At 40.0% G+C, this 23,810-nt stretch overlaps 1 protein-coding gene across 10 annotated transcripts in view; it reads left to right on the top strand.

The window, feature by feature from the left end:
- LOC308650581 (protocadherin beta-17-like) overlaps positions 1–19,395 on the top strand; it is a 49,264-nt gene extending 29,869 nt beyond the window's left edge. The window contains exons 2-3 of one of the 10 annotated variants that reach the window (XM_081296669.1): positions 12,038–12,616; positions 17,137–19,395. In XM_081296669.1, coding sequence (XP_081152795.1) covers positions 12,038–12,616; positions 17,137–18,765 — 2,208 coding nt within the window. In that variant the 3' untranslated portion in view covers positions 18,766–19,395. Of the gene's footprint in view, positions 1–1,393; positions 3,733–3,991; positions 11,526–11,691; positions 15,203–16,831 lie in introns of those variants that run through there. The other 9 variants (XM_081296666.1, XM_081296665.1, XM_081296663.1 and 6 more) reach the window with 9 other exon arrangements.
- Positions 19,396–23,810: the final 4,415 nt, after the last annotated feature.

Here is a 23,810-nt window from a genome sequence, read left to right as displayed (position 1 = left end):
TGCCACTGAAAGAATTCTCAAAACATTTCAAATCAATTCAACATCTGGATATCTTTATCTTAAAGCCAGATTGAACTATGAAGCAATTCATACTTATACATTAACTATTCAGGCAAAAGATGGTGGAGGACTTTCTGGAAATTGTACAGTGATTGTTGAGGTAACAGATATAAATGATAATCCACCAGAAATTCTCATATCATCACTTACTAGTCCAATTGCAGAAAACTCACCAGAGACCGTGGTTGCTGTTTTTAGGATTAGAGACAGAGATTCAGGGAACAATGGGAAAATGGTGTGCTCCATCCAGGATGATCTCCCCTTTGTCCTGAAGCCATCTGTAGAAAATTTCTATACATTGGTAACAGAGAGATCTTTGGATCGAGAGCAGAACACTGAATACAGCATCACAATCACTGTCACTGACTTGGGGACACCAAGGCTGAAAACTGAACACAACATTACTGTCCTTGTCTCTGACGTCAACGACAATTCCCCTGCCTTCACACAAACGTCCTACACGCTACTAGTGCACGAGAACAACCAGCCCGCCCTGCACATCGGAAGCATCAGCGCCACAGACAGAGACTCAGGCACCAACGCCCAGATCACCTACTCGCTGCTGCCAAACCAGGACCCAAACCTGCCCCTCGCCTCGCTGGTCTCCATCAACGCAGACAATGGGCAGTTGTTCGCGCTGAGAGCACTGGACTTCGAGGCCCTGCAGGCATTTGAGTTCCATGTGGGCGCCACCGACCAAGGCTCTCCCGCGCTCAGCAGCCAGGCGCTGGTGCGAGTGGTGGTGCTGGACGAAAATGACAACCCGCCCTTCGTGTTGTACCCAATGCAGAACGCCTCTGCGCTCTGCACCGAACTGGTGCCCAGGGCGGCAGAGCAGGGCTACCTGGTCACCAAGGTGGTGGCAGTGGATGGAGACTCGGGCCAGAACGCCTGGCTGTCATACCAGCTGCTCAAGGCCACGGAGCCAGGGCTGTTTGGCTTGTGGGCGCACAATGGCGAGGTGCGCACCGCCAGGCTGCTGAGCGAGCGCGACGCGGCCAGGCATAGGCTGGTGGTGCTGGTCAAGGACAATGGCGAGCCTCCGCTGTCTGCCAGCGTCACGCTGCACGTGCTGCTGGTGGATGGCTTCTCCCAGCCCTACCTGCCGCTCCCGGAAGTGGCGCCCGAGCGTGCGCAGGGGGACTCGCTCACTGTCTACTTGGTCATCGCCTTGGCCTCTGTGTCATCGCTCTTCCTCTTCTCTGTGCTGGTGTTCGTGGTGGTGAGGCTGTGCAGGAAGCGCAGGGCGGCGCCCTTGGGTGTCTGCTCTGTGCCTGAGGGCCACTTTCCTGGCCACCTGGTGGATGTCAGTGGCACCGGGACACTGTCTCAGAGCTACCAGTATGAAGTGTGTCTGAAAGGAGGTTCAGGGACCAACAGTGAGTTCAAGTTCCTAAAACCAACTTTCCCCAATATACTATCCCAGAGCATAGGGAGGGAAGTGGAGGAAAATCCCTCATTTCAGAATAATTTGGGTTTCTCATAAAGAATGATAAGTAAGCCCTTCTGTCTGAGGATATATTCCTAGTTAGAAACTTACCCTGGATACCTGTAAAGAAGTGACTTTGCAGTATTTCAAGAACTCTTAAAGTCAAAAAAGGATCCAGCTTAATTCCCAAGAACCATCCACAAGCATGAAATATATATGTGTCATGTTTTATTCCAAACAATTATGCTTAATGTGCAGTTGGAGAAGTTTAAGGGCAGTTAAATTTATTTAGAGTTATTTTAAATTGCTCTCCATTGTCTTCATTCTTTATTGCTAGTTTTCATAGTTGACTGGGATTCTGTAAAAGTGTACCTACTATAAGTTTGGGGAGCAGAGATTGTAGAGTATTTTCTAAAGATTTTTTTTCAAAGCACATATGGTCTAGCATACACTATCTTAACACAATTAGTCGTCAGTGAATCCTATGAGGGGAAGTATTTCAGAAGTGAGCTAATATATAGTCATAGTGACTCAGTAAGGTCACCAACTAGTAAATAGCAGAACTGAGAATCTCCTAGTTATTTTTGTTGGTATCATGGCACCAATGCTATACTGTTTTCTGTCATTAGATAGCACTTGGCATGTTTCTAAACAATAAAAGAGTTTTTTCTTTTTATCACACTGCTGGGTGTAATAATATTACTACCGGTCTGTAGTTTTATTATTTTAATAAACCAACAAGCCATCTTTTATGAAACAGTTATTCAACTATTACTATTAAAGATCTGATCTAACCAAATATCAAGTAAAACGAATTGAAAGATCAACTAGTGCTTTTTCCTGAACATATGTTTTTCATTTAACAAAAAAGATTAATGGTCCTGAGTAGGGATATTACATAATTTTGTTGCTTCATTAGCTTATTATTTTCCTCACATTACAGTGTTTCTTCTGCAGTATTTCATAGCTATATTCATAATACTTTTTCCCAATTTAATTTAAAATTTTATTTTAAGAATTTCCTAATCAATTCAATTCAGTGCTTAGTCAGAAAAAAATAATAAAATGAATAATGTAGTATCAAATAGTATCAAAGAGAAACATAAACTGTTAATAAATTTTAGAAATTATGGTGCATTAAGGAGAAGCTTTGTATTTAAAAATTATCCAGAGCTGGAGGTGTAGATCCTGTATACAGCACTTAGCATGCTTGAGTGCTCTCAAAATATTATATATTATTGCCAAAAATAGTATTAGTATCAATGTACAGTACTAGTGGGATATAGTCTACAGATAAAATACAGTAATAAAATCTTAAAGTGTTTTCAATAACTTCTCAACAAACAAATAGCATGGAAATTGAAAAAGGGAAGTTTACACAGTAAAAGAACTTGAGAGACTTTACAGCCAAATACAATGTGTGTATCTTGCTTGATATTGACTGAATGATTTTGAATACACTAGAGAAATTTGAATATATATGAATCTTAATTAATATTAACAATTTCTTAGGTATGATAATGACATTGTAGTTTAGGTTTTTACAGTGAGAAATGCATAACAAAGTATTTGTGGATGAAAATTCACTTTTCCTAGAATGTGAAAATGTTGGATTGATGGGATAAAACATTATGGAAACATATTGATAACTGTTGAAACTAGTGATAAGTACATGGAGGGTTATAATATTATTCTTTTATGGGGTTTGAGATTTTTTTTAAATGACAAGGTTATTAGAAGTTGATTCTGTGAGAAAAGAAATAGAGGTAATCAAAAAAGACATTCTTCCAAGATATATATTTACTACTGCTATCACAGATTTACTGAATTTATGCCTCTATTTAGACAAGCTTTTCAGTGTTTCCTTGTTTCATATTTGACATAACTTCTTTCTGAGATAGTCCTGCTTATGCATTCATCTACCATGTGAATTTTTAGGTGTTTTCTAGTCACAACAATGGATTCATGCAGATTCAGCTAGCTAGTGGCATCAAATCACTATATGTTGTTTATTTATAAAGTTAACTTTTCTCTACATTCGTTCCTCATCTGTAAGGTGGGAAATTCATAATAGTCCTATGTGATAGTTGTTATTACTATTTCACTTTACATGTGTGTAAACTGAGGCAAAGAAAGATTAAATAATTTGCCTAAGGAAGTTTCATATGTAGTAATTGTTTCCATAATTCATAGAAATTAAAAGTGTATAATTATGAAAGTTTTCTATGTTATTCCAATGTATGTTTTTTTCTGATTAAATTATTACAATAATATGTACCTTTTGCCCCAAACTCAATTAGAATTATTGAAAATCTCTGCTAATGTCATTTCCTGTGTGCTTCAGGTAATTGTCCACCCAAAATGGTACAGTGATAGTTGATGTGGTGTTGTAACCTTATATAGCCCACTGGTACATAGAGGCAATGTTAGGAATATTGCATCCATTTTCATTCCACAAATTGTAAGAACCTATAAGGACGCTTGGTGGCGCTGCAGGATAAGAAGGTACAAACCGGAACCATAGGTGCGACTCCAATACGGGAAAATTTACCAGCAGAGGCTGGAAACCCAACCCAAGCTTGAATGCCACAGAAAGGAGGACTGGATCCTCTGAAAAGAACTCTAAAAAGAACTGGAATATTTCTCAGATATCTTGCGGAATACCACAGCATCAGATACTCGCGACTTTACAGTTCAGCAGACAATCTTGCAGTGGGCTGTACCAAACACAATGGAGGCCAGCGGGAAACGCATCTGCAGACAAAAGCAAGTCATTTTCTTTTTCCTATTGAGCTTATTTCAGGAGGGAGCGGGAGAGCCTAGGCGCTATTCTGTAGTGGAGGAAACTGAGGGCAACTCCTTTGTAACCAATCTAGCAAAGGATTTGAGTCTGGGACAAAGGGAATTCTCCAGGAGGGGGGTTAGAATCCTCTCCAAAGGGAATAAGCTACATTTGCAGCTCAATCAGGAGACGGGGGAATTGTTACTAAATGAAAAACTGGACAGGGAGGAATTGTGTGGGCACACAGAGCCCTGTGTGCTTCGTTTCCAGGTGATGCTAGAGAGTCCTTTAGAATTTTTTCAAGCTGAGCTACAAATAATAGACATAAATGACCACTCTCCGGAGTTCCTGGACAAAGAAATGTTGCTGAAAGTATCAGAGAGCAGTCCTTCTGGAACTACATTTCCTCTGAAGAATGCTCAGGACATGGATGTAGGCCAAAATAATATTGAGAACTATGTGATCAGTCCCAATCCCTATTTTCGGGTCCTTACCCGAAAACGCAGCGATGGCAGGAAATATCCGGAGCTGGTGCTGGAGAAAGCACTGGATCGAGAGGAGGAACCTGAGCTCAAGTTAACCCTCACAGCACAGGATGGCGGCTCTCCTCCACGGACTGGCACAGCTCAGATCCACGTTGAAGTCGTGGATGTCAATGATAATGCCCCGGAATTTCAGCAGCTCATCTATAGGGTGCAGATTCCTGAAGACAGTCCGATAGGTTTCCTGATTGTCACGGTCTCTGCTACGGATGTAGACCTTGGAGTCAATGGAGAAGTCTCTTATTCACTGTTCCAGGCTTCAGATGAGATTAGCAAAACATTTGCAATCAATCCCTTGACAGGAGAAATTCGGCTGAAAGAACAACTTGATTTTGAAAGAGTTGAGTCCTATGAAGTCAATATAGAAGCGAGAGATGCTGGAAGCTTTACTGGAAAATGTGCGGTTCTGATCCAAGTCACGGATGTGAATGACCATGCCCCAGAAGTTACCATGTCTGCATTTACTAGTCCCATATCTGAGAACTCTCCTGAGATGGTGGTTGCAGTTTTCAGTGTGTTAGATCTTGATTCAGGAGAAAATGGGAAAATAAGTTGTTCCATTCAGGAGGATCTACCCTTTTTCCTGAAATCTTCAGTGGAAAACTTTTACACCCTATTAACAGAGAGACCACTGGACAGAGAGAACACAGCTGAGTACAACATCACCATCACTGTCACGGATTTGGGGACACCAATATTGAAAACACACCTTAACATAACAGTGCAGGTATCAGACGTCAATGATAACTCGCCAATCTTCACGCAAGCCTCCTACATCCTATTGGTGCAAGAGAACAACAGCCCCGCCCTGCACATAGGCAGTGTCAGTGCCACAGACAGAGACTCAGGCACCAATGCCCAGATCACCTACTCGCTGCTGCCAACCCAGGACTCGCAACTGCACCTCGCCTCGCTGGTCTCCATCAACGCAGACAATGGGCAGCTGTTCGCGCTGAGGGCGCTGGACTTCGAGGCCCTGCAGGCATTCGAGTTCCATGTGGGCGCCACAGACCAAGGTTCGCCTGCGCTCAGCAGCCAGGCGCTGGTGCGAGTGGTAGTGCTGGACGACAATGACAATCCACCCTTAGTGCTGTACCCAATGCAGAATGCCTCTGCGCCCTGCACTGAGCTGGTGCCCAGGGCGGCAGAGCAGGGCTACCTGGTTACCAAGGTGGTGGCGGTGGACAGAGACTCGGGCCAGAACGCCTGGCTGTCATACCAGCTGCTCAAGGCCACGGAGCCAGGGCTGTTTGGCGTGTGGGCGCACAATGGCGAGGTGCGCACCGCCAGGCTGCTGAGCGAGCGCGACGCGGCCAGGCACAGGCTGGTGGTGCTGGTCAAGGACAATGGCGAGCCTCCGCTGTCTGCCAGCGTCACGCTGCACGTGCTGCTGGTGGATGGCTTCTCCCAGCCCTACCTGCCGCTCCCGGAAGTGGCGCCCGAGCGCGCGCAGGGGGACTCGCTCACTGTCTACTTGGTCATCGCCTTGGCCTCTGTGTCATCGCTCTTCCTCTTCTCTGTGCTGGTGTTCGTTGCGGTGAGGCTGTGTAGGAGGCGCAGGGCGGCGCCGCTGGGTGTCTGCTCTGTGCCTGAGGGTCATTTTTCTGGCCACCTGGTGGACGTCCGTGGCACCGGGACTCTGTCCCAGAACTACCAGTATGAGGTGTGCTTGACAGGAGGCTCAGGGACCAGTGAATTCAAGTTTCTGAAGCCTATTTTACCTACTTTCCAAGACCATTCCCTTGGGTCAGAAATGTAACAAAACCCCAACTATAGAAATAACTTGGGTTTCAATATTCTGTTAAAATAATCTTTTAAAATATATGATATTTTAATTATTGTGACAAATTCAAAGAGATGGTTTTTCTGTCAGAATATTAACTTGCCTGCAATAGTTAGGTTTTCACTGGATTAAAATATTGGTTTCTTATCTTTTCTCCATGTGTGTAAAATGAGTGATCCTAAATTTTGCCTTTCAAAACTGACATTGCTGATGTCAATGGTCATACAAATCTTTGTTGTGAAAAAGTTTAGGAATAGGGAGGAAGTCTGGAAAATTAATTCTACATAGTCAATTGTAATTCCTCGAATATTTTCTTAGTTGTTAAACCATTAAATATCTACAGAGCAGTAATACAAGCTAACACTCTAATGTCCAATCAGGAAGGAAGATAACTGTACAGTGAGGATATCTGGGTCATGCTTTATTTTCTCCACATAGTAATAATTTTGTTTGGTACTGTTTTTTTTTCTTAAAGCATTATATAATTGTGCTTCTTTTATCACCATATGAGGTTTGGGGGGGTTGTGTGTGTGTGTGTGTGTGTGTGTGTGTATGTGTGTGATGTATGTGTATGTTGCTGGGGAACTTGTGCATTCAAGGCAAGCACTCTACCAACTGAGCCATATCCCCAACTCCAAGTTTTTAATTAATTATTTTAAACTGATTTTCACTTAGTTTCATTGGTGTTAAAGGAAGGGAAATAAATATTGCACCATAACTATCTTGTGAGATGAAGTAGCAAAATAGTGAAATTGGCTTTTCTTCTTCATCTGTGACAGAAAGTACATAGGCCAATGTTCATTCATCTTTTAATTTTTAGTAGTAGACCCCAAGTTTAGGGCATTAGTGTACTTGGTCAAAAGAATATATCTTTCAAAGACTTCTTGGTGGTTAGAATTGGACATGAGACTGTGTTATAGTTTAGATGCATGTACAATAATTCTGGGAAACTCCCAAGACATTTTTGGTTCTGGGAATTGAACCCAGGGCCTTGCACTTGCTGGGCAAAGACTTTACCACTGAGTTCCATCCCCTAAACCCAAGAAGACCTTTTAGAGGGAAATAAATCATCAGGAAGGAGTCTCAATTTTTCCTTCTCCAACAGCTTTGTGGTGCTTGAAATATGTATGGAATGGGTTATACACAAACAGCCATGTTGGATCATAGAAACAATGGACTGAGATAGTGTAGTGACTCTTTAGTCATCTTGTCATCCTACTTCTGATTTTTTTTTACTTAAGTAATAAGGGAACATTTATCTTATTAGCCCACCTCTATTTCAGTTTTTATGCTGCCTCCAGTAGAATCTAATTAACAGTAATACATACATAAAATGCACAAATCTTAGCTATGCAGTTTGATGTAATTGATATTTTGACACTTGTGTGTTTCTTGATTTCTAATTTCACTAGAAGTAGTGTATCGTGCTCTATATTCATTATCTTTTTAATCTTTTCCCAAACCCTGAGGGAGCCAGCATATTATCCCCTTTTTACATATGAGGAAATTGGAGATTTAGGAAGATAAAGTTACTTGCTCACGATTCTGAGTAATAAAGGGAAAAATTTGAAATATAAATTTAAGTCTACCTGAATTTAATGCCTCAGTTCTTAACCAGTATGCTATATTGGCAGGCCTTACCTGGGATCATTTTTTTCCAAAGAAGTAAATTCCACTATTAGTCTTAATTTTATTCCATGAATTAAATTCCCATGTGAAAATAAAACTTTCACACTATAGTTTGTATATATTTCTATACCAGTGACCACACTGTTGTAGATCAATAAAACCAAAGTTGTTGGAGAAATTCTGTTTTAAGTATGCTGGGTCATCTACCACAATTGATCTGAATCAGTCTGATTGTATCAGTGGTGTCTTTAGAATGTCACATTCATTATTGTAGAAATGAGTGCATTGAAAAAGAGTAGTTACCCTCTGGTTGCATTTTTTGAATTTCTTATGATTTTTCTTCAGTGTTCTTTTATCAGATGTAATATATTTATTTTTATTTTGTTTTGGAAGTGGAAACTTTATTATATTTTCATAAGTCCTTTATTAAAATTAAATATACTATATTCATTTTGGCAAATGTTTGAAATATGTTTGAAAGCAGTTGCTATTACAGTACTAATTGTAACCAAAACCTAATTTTAGAAAACTATAAGCAATATTATGGAGGTGTTTTCATCACTAAATAACTTAGAGATCTGGAAATTCAGTAGGAAAAATATGATGGGCTCCATTTATTTTCTGTTAAGATTAACAATGTCCTTGGCAATTCCTCTTTAAGTTATGCTGGGGGAAAAAACTACATATGGGTCATAAATGACTGTTCAGAAAGAATGATCCAACAGTGATGAAAGAGACACTCTTCAGCATTTGTTATGCTAATATTATTCTTATAGAAATGATAACTTTTTGTTGATTCAACCGCTGGGTGCATGTAAATCCATATTTCTGTTAATACATTAGTTTTCTATTGTTGCTGGGAAAAAATCACAAAGTTAGTTGTTAGAGTCTGTAAACAAGTCAGGATGGCGCCTGGCAAAATGCCAGAGGGAGTGGTTTGTGAAGTAACACCAGTGAGCCATTAAGTGTGGAGATTCCTTATTGGTTGACTGCTGTATCTAGTTTATGTTAATTAGATAAGCTGTGTGGAATGTATATATACCCCTCCTGTCCTACAATAAAGGCTCCCACTCCTGCTGCATCAACCTTCACAAGTTGTTCATCACTCCCCGGTTAGTTTGCAACAGCCGGAGTGCAGCAGTTAGTTACTTAAAACAATTAAACTGTATAAATCTTACAGTTTGTAGACAAGAAGTCTGATCTGGATCTTACTGAACTAAAATACTGAATCAATAGGGATGCATTGCATGCCAGTGGCTCTAGAGAGAACCCATTTCTTTTGTCTTTTCCATATTATAGATACTACCTTTATTACTTGTCTCATGACCCCTTCATCCATCTTCAAAGCCAGCAACATTGCTACTCTATCCATTCTTTACTGGTTACATCTCCCTCTGACTGTAGCTAGGGAAGATCCTTCTTATCTAAATAATACAGGATGATCTTCTCTTCACAAGATCTTGAATTTAAACAGATTTGCAAATAATTTTTCTGCCATGTAAGGTAACATATTTACATATTTGGGGACATCTTTGAGTAGCTATTATTCTGTCTACCACAGGTTGGTCACTTGGAAGAAAATTCTCCATTTTAACAGTACCACCCACCTGTGGTCAAAGGAGGACTTATGAAAGTCTTTATAGCAGAAAGTTAGGCCTCACTGATTTGATGCTTGAACTCAAAACAAGATAATTAACAAGGTTCTTAAATTCATGCACAAGAGCACAAAATTGATAAAGATCATGAACTGTTTTTATAGTTGTGGGGCTCAAATCCAGGTCTCATGCATGCTGGCCAACTCTGCTACTGGTTATACCTCCATCCTACCATGAATTGCAATTCAATTCAAATTACAGAAATGGGAAACACAAACAAAAGAATCCAAATTTGATAAGGGTCTTATACCTAGAATTATAAAGCGCACTTGTAATTCAATTATAAAACAAATAGCTGAATTCACAAAACAGGCAAAAATCTGAATAGACATTTTTTCTAAGGAAAATAACCAATGGCCAATAAATGAAAAGATGCTCAATATCATTAGTAATTAGGGACATATAAATCAAAATTACAGTGAGACACTATTTCACTGAGGTAGCTACATACAAAAACTCAGATAATAACAAGCATTGGGAGGATGGGGGAATATTGGTATCCTGATACACTACTGAGGATGTAGAATGATTCAGCCATTTAGGGGAAAAGTGTGGAAGGTCCTGAAACAATTAAATATATAAATAGCATATGATCCAGCAATTTCACTATTAGCAAAATAAAATTACAGGTCCACCCAAAAATTGGTATAAGAATGTTCACAACAGCTTTGTCAACATAGCCAAAAGGGGACAACTCAAATGTCCCTCAGTGGATGAATAGATCATCAAAATCTGATCTATCTGAACAACACAGTATTATTCAGTTGTAAAAGAAGTGTTGCTACATGCTAAAACTTGAATGAAACCTTGAAAGCATTATTCTGGGTGAAAGAAACCAGTCATAAAAGTCTGCATATTATATAATTTCCTTCATTTAAAGGTTTAAAATAGGGAACTCTATAAAAAAGTAGATTAATAAATGCTTGGGGTTGAAGCTAGGAGAAATGGGACAATAGTGGGATTATAGATAAAGGATAATGTTTCTTCTTAAGGTGATGGGAATATTCTAAAATTGAATGATTATGGAAGTACAACAATGTGAATACATTAAGAGCCACTGAATCATATGCTTTAAGTTGGTGAATTCTGGGTATTTGAGTTACATCTCAAAGATGTTTTTAAAAGAACAAGATAGAAATTGTTCTTGTTAAAATTTAAAAAAACAGAATTCCAAAGTGTGGCAAGGCCAACCTTGAGATTTGCCTATTTAGAAAATAATTTTCCATTAATTTGAAAATTGTAAAAATTCAGTTTTGAGGCTTAGGTGTTGGAAAGAAGTTACTTATTCTTTAATAAAGCATTAGTTAGGGGCTTGGATGTGTCTTTGTGGTAAAGGTCTTGCCTTCCATGCAAGAAGCCCTGGGGATTGCACCACATCAAAAAAGGTTAACTACACTCTTTATAACCCCGCTGATTGTAATTTTTGCATTGTCCATTCATTTGTAATACTATAATAAGTACCCTGAAAAATATGTGCTATTACTTTGGAAACATTTTGCTCCTACACGTATGTTCTTCTTAGTTTAGATGTAAATAGCAACATTTAATCATTAACAACAGCATAGTCAATAATATCAGTAATAGTGTGCTATTTGTACTCCTTTCCATGAAACACCAGTGTTCTCTCTGTACATACAAAAGCCTCTTGAAAATAAAACTCAAGTGTTTAATATCACATAGCCTATTCCTTCATTTTGGAAAATTTGGTTTCCAGTTCCATCAGAAAAAAAAAAGTAAGACTAAGTGAACGCATGGTGGCGCTACAGGTCAAGAAAATGGAAAACAACACTGGCTTCCGCAATTCCAGTTTGCCAGCCAGTTTCTTGCCGCCTAGAAGCAAAAGAAAAGCTTTCTCCGCCAGAGCAAAAGCGAATGCGATATCTTTAAAAACTCTGTTTAACGGCTTAGTTCTGGCATTCTGGACTGCTGGACAACGCTAACAAGACCCTGGGACGTGAATCTCCTGTGAACAAGAATTTCCAAGAAATAGCAATGGAGATTGAATGGCTGCCAAATCAGAGACAAAGGCAAGTCTTACTTTTCTTTGTCTTGCTGAGCTTGTCTGGGGCAGGCGCCGAGTTGGGACCATATGTGGTAGTGGAAGAAATGGAGAAAGGTTCCTTAGTGGCAAATCTAGTGAAAGACCTAGGGCTGGAGTTGGCAGAGATGTCCACCCGAGGGGCCCGGATCATTTCCCAAGGAAACAAAGAGTATTTGCAGCTCAAGGTTCAAACTGGGGATTTGCTCATAAATGAGAAATTAGATAGAGAGGAGCTATGTGGGCCCACTGAGCCTTGTATACTAAATTTCCAAGTGTTAATGGAAAAACCCTTAGAGATATTTCAGGCTGAACTGAAGGTGAAAGACATAAATGATCATTCTCCTGTGTTCCTAGAAAGAGAAATACTTCTTAAAATACTGGAAAACAGCCCCCTAGGAAATGTGTTCCCTCTGAATAATGCTCTGGACTTGGACGTTGGAAGCAATAATGTTCAGAACTATCAAATCAGCCCCAACTCCCATTTCCGCGTTCTTACCTATGAACGCAACAACAGCAAGAAATATCCTCAACTGGTTTTGGAAAAAGAGCTGGATCGAGAGGTAGAGCCTGAACTAAGATTAACCCTGACAGCTCTGGATGGCGGCTCTCCTCCGCTGTCTGGAACCACACAGGTCCTTATTGAAGTGTTGGACATCAACGATAATGCCCCTGAGTTTCAGCAGCCAATCTACAAGGTGCAAATTCCTGAGAACAGCCCTGTAGGTTCTCTGGTAGTCACTGTCTCCGCCACTGATTTAGACAGTGGCATCTATGGGAAAATAATATATATGCTCTTTCAGGCTTCAGAAGATGTTAGCAAAACTTTGGAGCAAAATCCTATGACAGGAGAAATTCGACTTAGAAAACAAGTAGATTTTGAAACAGTCCCGTTTTATGAAGTGGACATCAAGGCTACAGACGGAGGAGGTCTTTGGGGGAAATGCACTCTTCTCCTGCAGGTAGTGGATGTAAATGATAACCACCCCGAAGTGACCATGTCTGCACTCACCAGTCCCATCCCGGAGAACTCCCCAGAGATGGTGGTTGCTGTTTTCAGAGTTTCAGATCCTGACTCTCAGAACAACGGAAAGACGATTTGCTCCATTCAGGAAGACATGCCCTTTCTTCTAAAACCTTCAGGCAAGAACTTTTACACCTTGAAAACAAAGAGAGCACTAGACAGAGAAGAAAGAGAGGAATACAACGTGACCATCACGGTTACAGATATGGGGACACCCAGATTGAAAACACAGCTTAACATAACAGTGCAGGTATCAGACATCAACGACAACGCCCCTGCCTTCAGAGAAACCTCCTACACGCTGTTAGTGCGCGAGAACAACCAACCCGCCCTGCACATAGGCAGTGTCAGCGCCACAGACAGAGACTCAGGCACCAATGCCCAGATCACTTACTCGCTGCTGCCAACCCAGGACCCGCACCTGCCCCTCGCCTCGCTGGTTTCCATCAACGCAGACAATGGGCAGCTGTTCGCGCTGAGGGCGCTGGACTTCGAGGCCCTGCAGTCATTCGAGTTCCACGTGGGCGCCACAGACCAAGGCTCGCCCGCGCTCAGCAGCCAGGCGCTGGTGCAAGTGGTGGTGCTGGACGACAATGACAACCCGCCCTTCGTGCTGTACCCAATGCAGAATGCCTCTGCACCCTGCACAGAGCTGGTGCCCAGGGCAGCAGAGCAGGGCTACCTGGTCACCAAGGTGGTGGCGGTGGATGGAGACTCGGGCCAGAACGCCTGGCTGTCATACCAGCTGCTCAAGGCCACCGAGCCAGGGCTGTTTGGCGTGTGGGCGCACAATGGCGAGGTGCGCACCGCCAGGCTGCTGAGCGAGCGCGACGCGGCCAGGCACAGGCTGGTGGTGCTGGTCAAGGACAATGGCGAGCCTCCGCTGTCTGCCAGCGTCACGCTGCACGTGCTGCTGGTGGATGGCTTCTCCCAGCCCTACCTGCCGCTCCCGGAAGTGGCGCCTGAGCGCGCCCAGGGGGACTCGCTCACTGTCTATTTGGTCATTGCTTTGGCCTCTGTGTCATCGCTCTTCCTCTTCTCTGTGCTAGTGTTCGTGGCGGTGAGGTTGTGCAGGAGGCGCAGGGCGGCATCGCTAGGTGTGTGTTCTGTGCCTGAGGGCCACTTTCCGGGCCACCTGGTGGATGTCGCCAGCACTGGCACTCTGTCCCAGAGTTACCAACAAGAGGTGTGTCTGAAGGGAGGTTCTGTGACCAGCGAGTTTAAGTTCTTGAAGCCAATTATCCCCATCCTCCCGCCCCAGTGCCCTGAGAAAGAAATAGAGGAAAATTCTTTCTTCCACAATACTTTTGGATTTAATTATTGATAGAAATCCATTCAATAAGGGAAAGACACTTACCCACTCTCAGTGCTGGTGAATCACCCTGCTTAGGCCTCTAAAGTAGCTGAGATTATTTATTTTTCAGTTTAATTCATTATCAGTTTACTACAGTTTTTTCTTTATGTTTACTCAATTGTTTCTCATAGACTTTTTTCCTCATAGACTATTAATGAGTTGGCTTTATCTTCAAAGCTGACAGCATTTAAAATTTTCTTTCACCCAATGTGTTTTATTGATTTTATTATCAACATATATTTCATGTTGGTTCTCCCTTTTCTAGACTTCTGCTTCATGAGATATCATATATACTATTTGATATTTCTATTTTCCTTTCTAAATTGGTCTTCTTGTTGATTTGTAATCCTTGATTTTAATTATTACATCTTTCTTAAACTATGTTACTTTTTAAAGTTCTGTTTTCCCTGTTGATGTATCTGTATTTAATAATAATATTTCTGTTACAAGTGGTATGATAAATATCTAATCAGCCTAACCTGAACATAAAAAGAAAAGTCATTGTAAAATATTGAGTGTGTAAATGCTCTTATGTTTGAAGCCATAAAAGCAAACTTTGGGCATTCTACAGCATCATATAGAAATATTTCATAATTTGTTGCTTTTAATTGTGTGTGAAAAAATCAGGGATCCCTGTTAAGTTTCATTGGCTAGCAATCCATTTCCACTCAGTTGAAAAAACAATAGAAACTATCAATTAGAGGTTCTCATAACGTGTCTTTTATATTCAGCAGAGTAGTGGGGTTTTGTTGTTTGCTTTTGTTTCTTGGTGATATCTAGCTTTTTCCTTATATATCTCCCTACACTTACTAGACTTAATTTATATCACTTGCTTTTTGTAGGAAAATCATAATATGTAGAAGACTATCTTTCTAGATATTAGGCCTTTGAATAAAATTACTGTGAAGCAAATGGTATAATGTTATTTTTACTTTCCATAATGTTATGATATGTGTTAGTTGTGATCTTTACCTCCCTTTATTTAATGCACATAAAGTCTTACTGGATTTCAATTAAGAGGAACCTTAAAATAAAGGTTAGGCCATTCTTTAATTCTGCAAGGTATTTTAAATTTTATATAAGAAAAACAAAGACAAAAAAGGTATTAGAAATTGAAAAGCATGTGTAAGTGAATGAAAGAAGACAATTTTCAAATTGTAGGGGTTAGGTTTTGAAAGGTACTGAATATTGTTTCAGGTCCTACTCACTACAGTTTATCTATATACATGCTTTATTACCAGAATTAGTGAGTGGCTTATTTGCCAACCAAAGATTACTAAGATGTAGTTTCTGTCCTCAAGTAGCTCACATATTGAAGAAAGGACAGAGTGGCCTAAAATGAGAAGCAATACTATTTACAGGGTCATCATAGTTATATGCATAAGTCTTTATGGGAACATGGAAAAGAACAGCCTAAATGCTTGGTTCTGATTACACAGTGGTGATTCTGTTTAGCCATTGTAATGAGATTTTTGAAGGAGTTTTTTGAAAAACATATGAAATGGGCTTCTTTGCCAGTTTTTGGTGTTCCTGTGCCCAATGTCACTGGAAAAATAAAATTACTATTTTGATGGTTCCATGAGGAACCCAAAATATTCCATTTTGGTTGCATAAGTGTTGTATCACAATTGAAAGACCTAGTACAGGAGCAAAACCTATCAGTGAAGTGAACAAAATTACTGCTACAGCAGGAACTTTATGTTTCCCAATTTTTTTAACTTTCCCATGGAACAATGAATAAACAATGTGAATGCATCTCTATACAAATATTATTTTAAAAAATAGAAAATAAAAATTTAAAATTTGAAAAAAACCACTAAATGAAATAATTTATAAATAATACACAGGAAAAATGTTAAAATTTTGAGTGTTTTGGAAGCCACGCGGTGGCGCTGCAGGCTAAAGAGACAGAAATTTTGAACTGAGGTTGCTATTGAGGTCACTAACAATAAAGGAAGATCCAGTCAGATGGGCTGGGAAGAAAAGGACAAAAGAAATCTTAGCTCCTTGTTAGTACAAAGTGTAAGTCTGAGGCTTCCAACTGCTGTTTAGGCTGTGAGTTCTGCTTATTACTGGAATTGATGAAAGAAGAAGCTATGGAGACCAGAAGGTTGTGCTTCCCAAGACAAAGGCAAGTCTTATTTCTCTTTCTGTTTGGGGGAGTATCCTTGGCAGCTAATAGGTTTCGACATTATTCTGTGACAGAGGAAACTGAAAGAGGATCCTTTGTCGTCAATCTGGCAAAGGAGCTGGGAATAGGGGTGGAGGAGCTGGCTACACGGAGAACGAGGGTGGTTTCTGATGATAATAAACAACACTTGCTTCTGGATTCTCATACTGGAAATGTGCTCACAAATGAAAAACTGGACAGGGAGAAACTGTGTGGCTCCATAGAGCCCTGTATGCTGTATTTCCAAATTTTAATGGATAACCCCTTTCAGATTTACCGGGCTGAGTTGAAAATCAGAGATATAAATGATCACTCACCAGTATTTCGGGAGAAAGAGATGGTCTTAAAAATACTTGAAAATACAGCAGAAGGGGCAACATTTCGTTTAGAAAGAGCACAAGATTCAGATAGAGGACTTAATGGTATCCAAAACTATACAATTGAACCCAATTCTTTTTTTCATATTACAATTAGTGACAGTGATGAGGGAACAATATATCCAGAGCTAGTGCTAGACAAAGCTCTTGACTGGGAAAAGCAGCCAGAGCTCAATTTAACACTCACAGCACTGGATGGTGGATCTCCACCCAGGTCAGGAATCACCACTATACGCATCCTTGTTCTGGATGTCAATGACAATGCTCCCAAATTTTCTCAGCTGATTTATGAGACCCAGGCTCCAGAAAATAGCCCCTTAGGGTCTCTTGTGGTTAAAGTCTCTGCAGAAGATGCAGATTCAGGAGTCAATGCAGAAGTAACCTATTCATTTTTTGATGCTGATGAAGATATTCAAACAATCTTTCAAATCAATCCTTTTTCTGGGGAAATCATTCTCAAAGCATTGCTTGACTATGAACTAGTAAAGTCTCACAAAATAAACATACAGGCAATTGATGGTGGGGGCCTTTCTGCAAGATGTATGGTTTTGGTCCAGGTATTAGACACCAATGACAATCCTCCTGAATTGATCATATCATCACTTTCCAACTACATCGATGAGAACTCTCCTGAAACAGTACTGGCAGTTTTTAGGGCTAAAGACAGAGATTCTGGAGAAAATGGAAAGACCGTTTGCTACATACAGGATAATTTGCCTTTCCGTCTGAAACCCTCTGTGGAAAATTTTTACATCCTAATGACAGAAGAAGCACTAGACAGAGAGAGCAGAGCCGAGTACAACATCACCATCACGGTCACAGACTTGGGGACACCCAGGCTGAAAACCCAGCACAACATAACTGTCCTCGTCTCCGACGTCAACGACAACGCCCCTGCCTTCACACAAACGTCATACACGCTGTTGGTCCGCGAGAATAACCAACCCGCCCTGCACATAGGCAGTGTCAGCGCCACAGACAGAGACTCAGGCATCAACGCCCAGATCACCTACTCGCTGCTGCCAACCCAGGACCCGCACCTGACCCTCGCCTCGCTGGTCTCCATCAACGCAGACAATGGGCAGCTGTTCGCGCTGAGGGCGCTGGACTTCGAGGCCCTGCAGTCATTCGAGTTCCACGTGGGCGCCACAGACCAAGGCTCGCCCGCGCTCAGCAGCCAGGCGCTGGTGCGAGTGGTGGTGCTGGACGACAATGACAACCCGCCCTTTGTGCTGTACCCGTTGCAGAACGCCTCTGCGCCCTGTACCGAGCTGGTACCCAGGGCAGCAGAGCAGGGCTACCTGGTCACCAAGGTGGTGGCGGTGGATGGAGACTCGGGCCAGAACGCCTGGCTGTCATACCAGCTGCTCAAGGCCACCGAGCCAGGGCTGTTTGGCGTGTGGGCGCACAATGGCGAGGTGCGCACCGCCAGGCTGCTGAGCGAGCGCGACGCGGCCAGGCACAGGCTGGTGGTGCTGGTCAAGGACAATGGCGAGCCTCCGCTGTCTGCCAGCGTCACGCTGCACGTGCTGCTGGTGGATGGCTTCTCCCAGCCCTACCTGCCACTCCCGGAAGTGGCGCCCGAGCGCGCGCAGGGGGACTCGCTCACTGTCTACTTGGTCATCGCCTTGGCCTCTGTGTCATCGCTCTTCCTCTTCTCTGTGCTGGTGTTCGTGGCGGTGCGGCTGTGCAGGAGGCGCAGGGCGGCATCACTAGAGGTCTGCTCAGTGCCTGAGAGCCACTTTCCTGGCCACCTGGTGGATGTCAGAGGCACTGGCACTCTGTCCCAGAGTTACCAGTATAAGGTGTGTCTGACGGGAGATTCTTCTGGAACAAGCGAATTCAAGTTTTTGAAACCAATTTACCCTAACATTCACACCAATGGTCCTGAGCGGAATAGTGTAGAAAATCCTATCTTTTGAAACAGCTGTAAATTTAGTTTTCAGCAACACTTTTGTTTATATTGTGATGTACTTTTGAAATATTATAATCCCTAATAAGTTTAGTTTTCTATCAGTTATAATGCAATATAACAATTGATTTTCAACTATCAAGTACTATACATCTACCATTTTACAATGTTGTTTAATCTCTTTTGCATTAACAGTTTAATTTTAATTCATACCCATCTGTGAATAATACCTTTAAAGTTTTAATCCTTTACAATTGCACACATATTTATATTGTCATTTTTCTTTCTATAAAACTGAGGTTTTGGGTTTTCTCCTGTTTGTCTATTGTTTAATGTTGGTGATTGAACTTAGCACTTCAGAATGCTAAGCACTGTATTTCTGAGCTACACCCAATTCCCTCACCTGGTATATTTTAGAGCCTGCATGCCTCATAATACTAAACTACCCTTCTGTTATTTCCTTCATGTAAGAAGTCATATCTGCACTTCCAATCTTATTCTAATGTTCTATTTATTCATCTTAAAAATCATACCAACGTCTAAATCATAGCATGTGGGAAAAAATTACCTTTTCTGTGTTCATTGCAAAATTAAACATCTTTTTATGATTAATATGGGACTCCCATAATTGTTTATTATTTTATTTCCTTTACATTTACTGTACTAACTTAGCCAATATTTTCTTACGTTCACTTTTGCTTATATTTAGAACATCATGTGTTATAATTCAAATAAAATGTAATAACCTGAATGAAAATGAATACAAATTTTAAAACATTTTGAAAACTTGTGTGTATTTGGTAGAATGTCAGAAAGATATTAACTTTTCAGTTTATTTTGTAAGTTCATATAATTTTCAGGTTTAAAATCAAGATGAATGAAAAGTTACAACAAAAAGTAATTTCTTATATCTCCAGACACCTTTTACACAGTGGCTTCTTCTAAAATTGATTTCAATGTTCTAAATAGTAGGTTTAGGCTGTCTTAATATTGTTTAAATTTTAATTATTTCTTACTAGAATAAATAAAGGATTTAACTTTTTTACTTCCCAACAATATAGACAAACACTGTACATTCCCTTCCCCCTATTCTCGTAATAGAATTTTCACCTATTTTTAAAGGCTAAACTATCAGTTAAAGTCCATATTGTTAGTGTTGTATGATTATATTTCCTTTCTTGAAAAATATTCTTCCTAGAGCACTTGCACTTGCATCATTTTCTATTAACTGCAATGAATATTTTACACTATCCTTTACTTGAAATCTATTTTTCTCCTTAAAATATTCAAGTATATCAGATACCTACCAATTATGTTTATTTCCTGGAGGTATTTCATCTATATTTCTGCTTCCTTTACATTATTTGCTATATAAGCTATCACCCTAGGTATTTTTCCCCTTTAATGTTTTCCTGCGCTAGTCCCCCGTTATAAAATCAGGTATATTTTTCTTTCTTAGTTTATTCTCTTTTGGCTAACATATATCTCTCAATACCTTCATCAAAACAGATGCAGAAGAGTTTAAATAATTATTTAAGACCTTGCATTGTGAAGTCATCTTTTTTCCAGTTGATTGATAGTTTCACTGGGTATAAAATTCTAGATTGAAAATAATTTCCCCTCAGATTTCAAAAGCGTTCCTTCTATTTATTGCATAGAATTGTTCCAAAGACTGATTCCATTCTGATTTCTCTTTTTATGTGACCCCTCCCTCCCCCTCCCTCTTTCTTTTTTCTTTCTTTCTGAAAACTTTACCCTTATATTCTGAAAATAACTTAGTACAGGCTGTATTTATTAATATGATCATATGGGTGTACTCTGTTCACATTTAGACATTTGGTTTCAGTTCTGAGAAATTTTCTTGTTAAGTTTAAATACAATTTCTCCCCTGAGTTATTTATCTACATTCTCACTGAATGTCATTGAATTATCAGACTTCCTTGTTGATTCAATAAGGCCCTATAAGGTCCTTTCATATTTTCTCTCTTATTGTATCTGGTTCTACATTTTAATTGAATGATTTAATCTTTTTAAGTTTTTCTTTTCATCTGACAAATATTTTTTAAGAGTTCTTTCTGGTTCTCTGAGAGTTGTTCATAGTTTTGTTGTTGTTGTTGTTTGTTTGTTTTGTATCAGGGATTGATCTCAGGTGCACTTGACCCCTGAGCCACATCCCCAGCCCTACTTTGTATTTTATTTAGAGACAGGGTCTCACTGAGTTGCTTAGTGCCTCACTTTTGTTGAAGCTGGCTTTGAACTTGTGATCCTCCTGCCTCAGCCTTCACAGCGACTGGAATTACAGGCGTGCACCACAGCACCTGGATTGCATTTTTTTATAAATGTAATTTCTTCTCCCTTCTATAATTAATTTAATCCCTAAGATGTATTATTCAAGACATACATTATGCAGTATTGTTATTATGTGTCCATTTAATAATGAGAATGTATCAGACAACGAAAGAACTTGAACTGGTAAGGACACTTAAGTCTGAATCTATTGTTTATCTTACAATAAGAATATATACTTCATACCATTGCTATTAAGTTTAAATGTGTAGGACTGGGGATAGAGCTTTCTGGTAGAGCACTTGCCAATCATGCTGGAAATGCTGGAAATTCTGGGTTCAATCCCCAGTATTGCAAAAACAAAACAAAATGTACAAAAAAAACTTGAAAAACAGCACAAAGATTAAATGGGGAAATGTATGAAGCACTTAGACCAATGGGTAGCATGAAGTAAGTTCTAAATTCTAAAACAAATACTAGTTTTATTAGATTTTAATTCTTTGTGGACATTAGTCAGACAATCTCTTTTTATTATTTTTTCATTAGGTTCTGGGGATGGAACCCAGGGATTTGTGCATGCTAGCACTTAGCTACGTCCCCAGCCCAACTAATTGGACATTTTCAAAGGCATTATCATCTCTCTTTCTCTCTTTAACTTTTTTTGGGGGAAGGGTTTAAGCCAGAGTGCTTTACCACTGAGTATATCCTTAGCTCTTTTTAAAAAATTTGTGGCAGGATCTCACTAAATTGCTAAGGGGCTCCTTAACTTACTAAGGCTGGCCTTGATCTGTGATCTCCCTGTCTCAGCCTTCTGAGTCACTGGGATTACAGGTGTGCACCATCACACCCACTTTCTTATGTTCTATTACATGGGTTTTCTCATTCCCTTTTTGTAGAGGTGGTAGTGGTTTGGGCCTTTCTATTTCATGCTATAATAGGCTTCTCCTCAAATGTCTTGTGTTACTTAGCTATCCTCTTATATTTAAGAAGGATACTATTTTAAAATGCCAGCAATCAATACTTTGTGAGTGAATAAATCCTGTTGATGGCAGAGCATCAATCTAATATAACTATAAAAGGACAGGGCTGTTACCCTGGAAGACCACAAATATCAGTATGTTTAAGTATTTGGGCTTTTCATATTCTTGAGTTAGAATTCTAGAATATCCACTGTGTGGGAGTGGGAGTTATATTCCTTATGTCCTACAACCTCAGAGCATTGCCTGGGAAGGTAATATAAGTATCACCTTTCAAAATGAAAAGTTTTCTTACTTTTTCCTTACACTTGCTTTTAATCCTGCCTATATCTCCAAGACTAGAAAAAGTCTCATTTAATTTCTCCATAGAATAAACTAGCCCTGAGATACTTTCCTGTCTCTGTAGGATGGTGAGAGGAACAGAGAATTCAACATTCCTATATATGTACTTTAATAACTTTTATAGCTGCTAAGTCTTTATGCACCTGATTCCTCTAAATCTTTACATGGGATTGTGTGGGACAATCTCACTATTTTTGTCTTTTCAATGCAGGAAAATTAGCCATTTCTTGGAACTTGTGAGTTACTCTGCTCTTCTGATTTCTGTCCTAAAAAATGTATATTCACTTGTGTATTTTTAGCCTTTTTAAGTTGATTTTTAAGTTTTTGTCATCTTTGTAGATTTTTTAAAAATATTTATTTTTTAGTTTTAGTTGGACACAATATCTTTATTTCAGTTGTTCATTGTTGTATGTGGTGCTGAGAATCCAATGCTGGACCTTGCACGTGGGAGGCAAGCACTCTACCTCTGAGCCACAATACCAGCCCAGTAGATATTTTCAAAGGAAGGAGGATAGCTGCATAATCAATCTACCTACTTTTTAATTTGTAAACTTTTTTATTATTAAAAATTTATCTATTTTTCCAACCATGCATAAAGCTTACATATTATAGAACAACATTTGAATTTAATTTTTAAAATTATATTGTGTTTAGGGATTTTGTTTATCCATTCTTAGTATAATTTTGAGATTTCCTATAGTTGATACCATTAATGAACTTCTAGCATCTATTCCAAACTATCACCTTCATTATGTAGCAACCATGCACTTTGGCTAGGACTAAAACTACCTCAAGTTTAGAGGTGATTCCCGACAGAGTTAAACAAAGTAAGTACAAGCATAGGTCTTCAAATTCCAGAACTAAAAGCTCTATCTGTAATGTTGTCAATACCTCTTGAAACAATGACTTCTTCAGTAGCAGAAACATGTACTTGATCTAATCAGAGTAAAGGTTAAGTTTTTGTTTTATTTGGGAAAGAGACTCTCTCCCACTTTCTCTGCCTGGGATGAAAAAGAAAGTAGTTAGCCATAGTTGTTGTGGGAATGAGTCTTGGGAACCTAAAGGAAGTCAGTTTTAGAAGACTGCTTTAAATGAAACTAACATGTTTGCATTTGTGTAACTATTAATTTTTTGTAAGATATGAGAAAGTGTTGCCGCAGTCTCGGCTGGGCACAGAATCACGAGCCACCACACAGCTTTGTAGATTCAAACAGCAATTCTTTATTCCCGAACTCACACCGGCCTCCACACACGTTCTCTCGCAATCCCAGTTCTCCTGCCACCCAATTCACCTACTCCACGAGGCTTATTTCCCCAAAATGCTCTCTGAATCTCACGAGAGTTCAACAGGAGCTTAGGCAGCAGGAACGCCCTAATTCCAGCAGCAATAATCCTCAACATCGAACTTCCCTAAAATCCAAGGTCTTAAACTGGGAACGCCTTAAACTTG

Source organism: Spermophilus citellus (assembly GCF_964194105.1).
Source record: "Spermophilus citellus genome assembly, chromosome: 1".
NCBI lineage: Eukaryota > Metazoa > Chordata > Mammalia > Rodentia > Sciuridae > Spermophilus > Spermophilus citellus.
The sequence above is the reverse complement of the archived record's forward strand: the minus strand, read 5'-3'. Positions and strand labels throughout refer to the sequence as shown.